Here is a 9,631-nt window from a genome sequence, read left to right as displayed (position 1 = left end):
ATCTAGTCATTCCAATGACGGAAGTGGAAGGAGGGTTTTCACAGTCAGAAGAGACAGGATAGAGCTAAGCCCCAAAGCTAAACCACGTCGCTCAGAGAAGAATGTGTCTGGCCATTACTCTGAACATATTTCGTTTTATATATCATTCCAGTGGAATGTGGCATCTGCTCTCCCTGCTGGGAAGCAGTTTTGAACCAACAAATGGCAGGCGGGCGTGCTGGAGAGAGTAGTCGTGTGGCTCTGTGAAGGACAGCCATGCTAGCAACTCAATGTGGAGGCTGACACAGGTGAACAGCGAGAAGATAGGAAATTAAAAATAGACTGAAGAAAACAAAACAAAAAACAATCCTAAAGGCCAGTTAATTGGATGCAAAAAAGCCCGAAAACCAAAACTACAGGTTTTCAACAGCCCATGAACATAATTCCATTTGTGCCTTTAACAATCGTTGGCACACAAAGCAATGAAGCTGAGTTGTCAAAGTTAATTCTATGTGTAGAAACCAAGAAAGGAATAAGGTGTGACTGGCCCCAGCCATGGTATTTTCTACCCACCCACCCCAACAGTTTTATTGGCATATAATTCTCCCATCACCCAATTCAGTAGTTTAATGCCATCAAGAAGAGTTGTACATTGATGACCACGATCAGTTTTAGAACCTTTTCTTCATTCTTGAACTCATTGTTAATAGCTCCCCATTTCTCCCCAGCCTCCCCTGCCACACCCACAAGGAACCATCAATCCAGTTACTGTCTCTATAGATTTACCTATCCTGGATTTCATAGAAGCCAGGGTGTTTTCAGTCGCCTCATATGCATGTGCACGTTGGACACTGGATAAGAAAGACCAAAGAAGAACATGGTGGTGCTGGAGAGGAATACTGAAAGTGTCACGGATTGCTACAAGGACAGACAGATCTGTCTGAGAAGCAGTAGAACCAGAATGGCCCTTAGAGGCAAGGAGGGTGAGACTTCGCCTTCAGTATTTTCGACATGCCATCAGGAGACACCAGTGCCTGGAGAAGGACGTCAAGCTTGGTAAAGGGCAGGGGCAGCGAAAAGGAGGAAGGCGCTCGAGGAGATGACTGATGCCGTGGCAATGACACTGGGCTCGGACATAGGGGCAGTTGTGAGGATGGGGCAGGACCGGGCCGTGTGTGGTTCTGTTGTGCACAGGGTCGCTATGGGTCGGAAGCGGCCCCACGGCACCTAACAACACCAACAAGGCTAGAATGTTTCCTCACTAGGTGATAGCATTCGGTGGGTTCTGATTATTCCCGTACCTGGGCTTTTGTCTTACAGGTGAACTCATCATACTGCAGTATTTTCTAGGGCCTAGGCTGCTGATTTTCAAAAGGAGAGAGATTGTGTGTGTGTGTGTGTGTGTGTGTGTGTGTGTTGCCTTCAAACATAGGCTACATGAGGGTGGGAATGGCACCTTCTCTTTATTTGCTCTCTTTTCTACGGTCAATCAATAGGAACGTGAAACTCTGAACACAGAGGAAGACTCAATGTCCACAGGAGGGCAAACTCACCCGGGCAGGTCACCCCTACTTTCTGGGACAACTCTCAGTGAGAGAGACTGACTCAGGAACTGCAACAATGGCCTCAAGCTCGCCGACACTTTTGCAGATAGGTCTAGTTGGTGCCCTTTAACAACAAACCTACTGACGTGGAAGAAGGGGAAGGGGCTGCCATCACACTGCCAACCGCCATCCTGATCTATGCGATGCCCCCTTCAAACCTTTCTTCCCTAACATCCACATCCTCCTCACCACCACCCCAAACAGATCAGTCTTCCTTGGGGATGAAAGGACTGTTAAAGTGGCTCTGCCCACCAAGTACTGGGGAAAAGGCAGACCCTGGTGGGTCCTTTCACATGCACACTTCCCTTGAATGAACGTTCACACCTGGCATTTCCCAGCCTGGAGAACGTAGAACTCAGAATCGAGAAAGGTGCCGACCGCTCCCTCACCTTCCCCCAGCTTGGCAAAGTCCTTGTTGAGCAGCTCTTCAGCCGTGAGCTTGGAGAAGTTGTCATCATCGAAGGGATTCCACGTGGAGCCCTCCGAGGGCTTAGAAACGTTCTGCTGGGAGGTCCGAGGGGAGCCGGAAGGCGTGGTAGTTGCAGACCTAGGGAGGTTCCCACCCCGAGAAAGGAAAAGACATATAAAAGTTGAACCAGGGAGTCACCCTCTTCCCTCTGGGTTTCAGGATCATACTCTTTTCTGAGTCACACTGTGGTTCCCCATGGTGTTTTTCTAAAGGAGCTTCCACGGCAAGTGAACAGCGTCCGCAGACACCCTTTTGTCTTGTGAAACAAGGTCTCCTGTTCTTTATGACTCACTGTCTCCCACTAGTTCTATAATCGCTTGCTTACTTGGTTGCTTTTGGCTGTGTCACCTTTGGATTTGGAATCCCACGGCAAGCTGCTCTCAGGTTTCTGCATCCTGCGGTGCCCACCCTGACAGCCACAATGAGTGACCCCTGCAGGGCTGGGACAGACTGTCTCCCGTTTCTCAGGAACCAATGTGTTTAGAATTAAAGGCATCGTCAGTGGCCACCCTCACAATTAGAGAGAGAAAGACAGCAACACAATGCGCTTCAAAGTCACTGTGACCCGATTTCCTTAGTCTCTCTTGATCTTCTTTTTAGTTTGGCCAATGACTTGCTTGAAAGGTTGTTAACTTTAGAGTTCATGGTTCCGAGAAAGCTGAGTGACAATTGTACTGATGTCGTCCTGATTCAACGGTCACTGAGACCCACTTTCCAGTGGCCACAGAGCCCGTCACTCGCTTTACCGAGGTTGACTAAGATGTGCTCCTTGTCTTGAAGACACTCACAGGCTAGGTCGGCCAGACACACCCATGAGGGGATAACACACTGTGACGCCTGCTCCGGAAAAGGCGGAGACAAAGCGACATTTGGCATCAGTGCACTGAGCCTAGAAGGTCCAGAGAAAAGGTAGCGTGGATCCTGATGAACAAATAAGCATTGCCTAGGTGGACAAGGGGACAAGAAGGAGAGGGCACAGGATGGGCCACGTGCTTAGGAAGGTGAAGAGTGGTCTACAGGGTGGTGTGAATGACCTTCATGTGCTAGCTGGTGAGCTCAGAGATCCTTCTATAGGCGTGGGGAGCCAGTGAAGGCTTTTCAGCACAGAGAGACTGGGTCGGATCAAGAGTTTACAGAAACTCCAGAGCATGGGATAAGTGAGACAATGGAAATGGTAAGCAGACAGGAGAGGGTTTCTTCAGCCCAGTCTGGTACATGCACCACAGATAAATTCGGGTTCTTATTGAACATACATACATAATCACACACAGGCACAGAAGCACAACAACCATGCCGTATGGCAGGCCTGGCCTGCAAAGAGAACACAGACAGACAGACAAAGGGGAAGGGCTACATACTTGGACTTATTGAGACTGGCCTCTGCCGCAGCTGCTTGGAGCAGCTGAGTTGATTTGCTGGCGGGGACCCCAAAGACCGCACTGTGGGTTACGTCACTGAGAATCCGCCGGTGCCCAGCACGTTGGGTCTTGGGGGATGATGGAGGAGTGAGAGATCCAAGTTTCTGCCCCTGGACAGCAGGAGGGGGTGTTGTCTGAACCTTTGGCTGTTGTCTTATGGGGGCTTGAATCTGCTAGGAAGAGAGGTGAAAAGTTGTCCAAAAGAAAAACAAATAAATAGACATAACAACAACACAAGGCACCTGAGAGTTAACACAGGACTCAAACAGCGTCATCAATTGCGCCTGGAAAGAAAAACTAGGTGCTGACAGTCTGAGCTGCCACTCTTGGGGGTGACAGCAGCATGCCACTTCCCTGGCACTTTGGTACACCCACCTGACTCTGGGTCACCAGTCACACACAGGGTAATCTGAAGCAATTCAACCCAGAGTGTAAGACGGCCACGGTGACTCATAGTTCCAAAGAGCCAGAATGCATCCTAACAGATGCCTGTCTGCTTCCGGGGTCACACAGGACCTTGTTCAGCATACTTCCCAGTGCAGGCCCACTGACCCAAACGTCCACTGCTGATGAAGATGACCCCGCCCCACAGCTACAGCACATGTGAGCTGGAAGTCTCTGGGAAAGAGAGTCCAATCTCTGACAACGCCGAGACTGTGGGTCAGAACGCTACAGAAATTAAAGCAATGGCAGTCTGTGTGCTTGTTTTCAAGGCTGCGTGAGTTATTAATGAGTTATTAATGAGATGGGTCTATAAGATCTGATGGCTGAGGAACGCTTGAGAAAAATCCACGCACAGCACCAGGGCAGTGGGACTGACTTAGGCCAATCTTTAGCTTGGAACAGACTCTGGGGAACCAAGTAGCAAACCTAAGATGCAGAAAGAAGAACAGAGCCTTTTTGATGATGGTTGAGCTCATCACACAGAACCCACAAGGTAAGATCATTTTTGGAACATGGCCCTGCTATCACTACAGAACAGGTGGGAACATCCTGGAAGACACAGTTAGTCCTTAAGCATAGAGCACCATCTACAAGGCGCTACATACCAGGGTATAGGAACAAAAAATCCTGTTAGGAGAGCCAGCTAATCCTTTTCCTAATTCTGACAAGCCAGCTATAGAATGGCTTGGCGTATTAATGCTCTGGGATTTAAATCTCCTTCCCATCCAGCCCTTCATCTAAGCCTGCATATCAGTTTCACATTCTGTGTCTTTGGATGTATGTCTTCTGAGAGATTGGGGAAATAAGAGGCCAGCTCCTCGGGCTAGGGTGCTTCTCACTCACTCACTGCCATCATGTTGGTTCAGACAGAGTAAAACGGCCCCTGTGGGTTTCTGGGACTGTAATTCTTTAAGGGAGTAGAAAGTCTCCTGGTTCTCCCTCAGAGCGGCTAGTGGTTTCAAACTGTTGACCTTGCAATTAGCAGCTCCACCTCGAGCCTGTCATGCCAACCAGGGCTCTCCGATGCTTATAACCTGGGATTTTCTAAAGTGTGATAACTGAAGGTCTGTGGTCCAACCTCATCTGACGCTTGGCGGGGGAAGCGTGTGGCAGCCGGTTTCCATAAAGGTTACAGCTTTGGCAACCCCATGGGGCCATTTCATTCTGTCCTTTAAGGTTGTTATGGGCCAACATAGACTCGATGACAGCGGGCACATTAACTGAGACTTGAAAAAATCTACTGAGGTCTATCTTGTACATGAGCGAGTTCACCAACCATGTCACCAACAGGCTGACTGATACGATACTGTGAAACAAACCCACAAAAGGCAGGACCTGCGCGACATGGAAACCTGCCAGAGAAGGAAAGCGCCAGGATCTTCCACTGACGGGAAGCACTACGGTGGTAAGACTGCATGCTTCCTGTCAAAGGTGGGAGAACTGGCAAGACGCAGAGAAACAAAGTAGTCCCTTTGAGTTTGCTCATTGCTTGGAGTTTGAGACATTCATTGCCGTGAACATGGTACTTAGCTATTGAGACTCACTGTGAAAAACGTCAAGAGTCGGACTCAATAGAACTGCCTCCTGTAAGAATCTTACACCTCTTAACACCCAGAGAGTTTTCCTCCTCTGAGAGATCTCCGCATACACACATTCCTGCTTTTGCAGGTTTTACTTGTAAGGTTAATGTGAATCTAAATAAGGTTAGAAGAAAAACAGCGCAGTGCACTTCTGAGAGCACAGCAGACTGCCCTGTACAGACAAGCAGCGCTGCACCTGCACAACTTCCTCCAGGGTCTGTGGCACCCACTGAGGTCACAATGTGGTAAGGCATGCACTGATCAAATACGTCCCCATAAAGTATGACTCAACTTGGCTAGGCCGTGATTTCAGTGCCGTGTGATTACCCTCCATTTTGTGATATGCTGTAAACCCTAACCTGTATGATGTTAATGAAGGAGCCCTGGCAGCTTCGGAGAATGTTGAGTAAGCCTTGGGTTGCTAACCACAAGGTCAACGGTTCAAACCCACCAGCCATTCCATGAGAGAGAGTTGAGGCTATCCGGTCCTAGAGTTACAGCCTCAGAACCCTATCACAGGGCCGATATACATCAGAATCAACTCGATGGCAGTAAATTGAGTGTTGTTTTTCAATGAGCTGCTGTTATGCCACTAGGGCAAGAAACAGGATTAGGTTGTAATTTGAGTCAATCTCTTTTGAGATTAAACCAGTGAGTACAGATTGCAGGACCTCCTATCATCAAGAAAAAAGAGCCAGGGCAGCGTGAGTCTTTTAGATCCAGGGTCCCTATGCTGAGAACTTCCTAGGCCCAGCGCAAGGTGGACGTCAGACACATGGGGACCTGTGAGGAATGCTGGGCCCACAAACACTGAATGAAAACAGGACCTTCCTCCAGAACGGAGAGAGAGGGAGCTTCCCCACGAGCTGGGACTTAGACCTCCAGCCACCTCAACTGCGTTAGAACAACGGTTGAAGCCCATCTATTTGCGCGATTTCTGATACCGCACTAGCTAGCTAAGATCGAATATGGCACCAGCAGAGTAAGATGCTGCTCTAACAGACAACTACAATGTGGAAGTGATTTTGGAATTGGGTAAGGCTAGGGGCTGGAAAAATGCCAAGATGCCTCATAATGGTGACTGCCTTAGGAAAGTAAGAGCAGGCTGGTTTGCAAAGGCCTGCGGGATTGGGGGAACTGTGGGTGTCAGAGGCCCAAAGGGAAGGAGGGAGCGGTAACACTGGAGAAGAGACGGCGCTGCGGGTAAGAAGTGGTGGCAGAGAAACGGTGGCAGCAGAACCAAGAGATCAGTCGAAGATGGCACAGGAGTTGCCCTCAGAGCAAAAGAAGAGAGTGTCTCTGGGTCAGCTGGTGAAGCTAGACTTGCCAACCCACAGAGCAAGAGCGCTGGACACTTTCAGGCTGAGGCTTACTGGCAGCGCAGGGTGTCTCTGGACACCAAAGAGCTTTGTCAAGATCAGAGCAGGGCAGGGGCTGGCCAGTCTAAGAGGCCTGAGAGGCTTGATATGGCTCTTCTATCCATTTCTCTGTAACTCCCACCAAACGGTTGTGTGAGACCATGCAAATGAGGTATAGGGGACTCTAAATCAGGGTCTGGTCAGCTTTGCCATTCCACTGGGGATAAGAATGAGGCATCCCACAAGCTGGAAGAGAGAACTCCTGGGACCATCAAGAAAGAAGAGCCACCAGGAGCACATGTCTTTCAAGACCCCTGCCTGAAGTGGCAGGGCAGCAGTAGGCATGCCATGCCGAGTCCAGAGGCACCAGAGCAGAGGAGCTGCAGGGCTGAGACCACAGAGCATCACACTGTGTGGCAGAGCAGTGGATGGGTTAGCTGGCCCAAGCAACAAGGCAGAGAGGCCAAGGGACCACGCTGCTGAGAGGTTGAGGACCAGAGGGAGACTTGGCTGCTGGCTGAGGAGAGGTGCTGCGATGGACCAAAGACTGTGTCCTTAACTGTTTACTGATCCTGACTGGTGGTAAACTGCTAACTCCCCTAGAAAACCCTCTGTAATCGTGAACACTGTCTGTAGCTTTGTGGGGCCACTGCAATGGGCTGTTGCACCCAGTAGAAAAATGGAGTGTTGTGGGTGGATTGGTCGGTGTCCGAAGAGGGTAAAGAGAGATGGAGACTGGGTGCATGTCTGAGTCCTGACTTGCGGACTTGACCTTGGGCTGGTGTGGAGTTGGATTCTTCTCCCCACTGAAGTCAGAGGAGGTCTGATGTGGCTTCCACACGGCTTTCTCAGGAATCACAGGCGGGAACCAGAAGTTGGAGAGACCAGGAGCGCAGGAAGTGGAGCTGTCTCGGCCTGGAAGAGCCGGGCACAACTTCAGTTGTCTCAAAGGGTAGAAGCACAGCCTGCCGTCTCTCTGCGGACAGGCCTACAGCCTCCTAGGCTTCAAAGTCAGGTCTTCACCAACTCAGTTCCAGAGCATGCGGCTGCTGTTCACAAGTACCAGGGGACGGGGCTGGAGACGCTGCCTAATGGGGCCGGTTGAAGCCAAGGGAGCAGAGCTGTCATCCTAGTGCGGACCTGGAAGTCAGACCTTGAGTTCAGTGCCAAAGGGTCTCCACCTAGAATCCAGAGAGCCTGACTTACACCCAGAGTCCCGAGGCTCTAGCTGGCCTTAGGGAACAGAGGGTTTTTTTCAAGCCTTGAAAGCTAGAAGTGGTTCTGCTGAGGTGTTGACTTGCTCGGTGTCCATTTTCCCTTCTCTCTCCCCCATTTATAGTGGACTGCCTACAGTGTCTGTTCCACCACTGTAGTTTGGAAGCAGATAAATCGTGTTCCACCTTTCACCAGTTCAGCGATGAAGAATTTGGCCTCAGGACGGAATTTGGACTTGGAGTTGATGGACCATTTTGGGGATGAAAACGTATGAAGGGGTGAAATTTTTGCTTATATTCTTGTGCAAAGATAGGAATTCAGGGTGGGGGGGAGAAAGCTGGAATGTCATAGATTGGAGTGTATTAACCATCCCCCTCACCAAATGTGTTAACTTGGCTAGGCCACGGTTCCCAGTACTGTGTTAACTTGAGTAGGCAATGGTCCCCAGTATTGTTTGATGAGGTGTTGCATGGCACAGCAGCACCAGATAACTGAAGACAAGATCAAAATAGGACTTGTCTAGTTCTTGGAATTCAAAATATTTTTTTTCTCCAAAAATGGCATTCAACTATTGAGTCTCCTTATTTTGAAGCACATTCTCCTCTCCTCTTCCCTGTTCTCCCCTAAGCAGCACACAGGGAACAGGTGTCTGAGCCACGAGGACACTTTATTGTAAAACCACCTGCTGTCAGGTCCATTCTGACTCACGGCCTCTCCACACGTGTCAGGGGAGAACTGCGTGACACAGAAATGTCATAGGCTGCTTTTCAGGAGCCCCCCAGACCTTTCTTCTTTGGAGCCTCTTGGTGGACTTCATGCGCTAACTTTCCGGTTAACCGCTGAGGGCATTAACTGCTCTCCCCAGGGACGTCGTCCTTATTAAAGCAATCTGATAGAACACGGCTCCACTCGGGTCATCTGCTCTTCACCACAGCCCTGCCACACACTCAGTTTCACTCTCACTTTGGAAATGGAACAAACATTCCAGCTCCCTCACTCTAGACCAAGGTGCACGGAGGTTAGGCGTTTGCCAGGGGGGCACAGAGTTAATTGGGGGTAGAATCCCTGTTTCCTATCTGCAGCTTAAGCTCTCTTCTGCACCACAATACCTCCTGGTTCACATGCGGCCTTAGAAAAAGGGGGGCGGGGCAGACATTAAGACCACAGGAGAAGGAAGACCCAAGGTAAACTCAGATGCTGGTCTTGCCGGCGATTTTAAAAACTACATCAATTAGACAAGGGGCACAATCACATCAAGGAGCAAGAGGAAACAGAGGGGGAGTAGTCACCTCACATTCTGCTGCACCTCTCTTTGTGGCCGTGTACTTCGGTCGTTCCTCAAGTGCGGTTGTCCCCAGAATTCTCTATCTCTTTTAATATTCTCTCCTAAGGGTTGTTCAGACTGGTGTACAGACTATCCCTACGGTTTCTGATGGCCGCACAGGTGGGGTCCTCGGCATTCAGGGGCTGCTGTTAACAAGAATGTGATCAACATCCCTGGCAGACAGCCATCACTCTTGTTGATTTGCTTCCCGATGGCTGCAGAGCAGTCTTTTCACTGGCT

The 9,631-nt window shown here is 49.9% G+C and overlaps 1 protein-coding gene across 10 annotated transcripts in view; it reads right to left on the bottom strand.

The window, feature by feature from the left end:
* AAK1 (AP2 associated kinase 1) overlaps positions 1–9,631 on the bottom strand; it is a 202,259-nt gene that overhangs the window by 31,121 nt on the left and 161,507 nt on the right. For 7 of the 10 annotated variants that reach the window (XM_045294131.1, XM_045294133.1, XM_045294138.1 and 4 more), the window contains exons 13-14: positions 3,411–3,643; positions 1,973–2,130 (exon numbers count right to left, since the gene is read on the bottom strand). In XM_045294131.1, the coding sequence (XP_045150066.1) occupies positions 1,973–2,130; positions 3,411–3,643 (391 nt within the window). The remainder of the gene's footprint in view (positions 1–1,972; positions 2,131–3,410; positions 3,644–9,631) is intronic. The other 3 variants (XM_045294132.1, XM_045294136.1, XM_004710160.2) reach the window with 1 other exon arrangement.

This window comes from Echinops telfairi, unplaced genomic scaffold (assembly GCF_000313985.2).
Source record: "Echinops telfairi isolate 266 unplaced genomic scaffold, ASM31398v2 ScPeMD7_2573;HRSCAF=3158, whole genome shotgun sequence".
Classification (NCBI taxonomy): Eukaryota; Metazoa; Chordata; class Mammalia; order Afrosoricida; family Tenrecidae; genus Echinops; species Echinops telfairi.
This window is presented reverse-complemented; position numbering and strand designations above follow the sequence as displayed.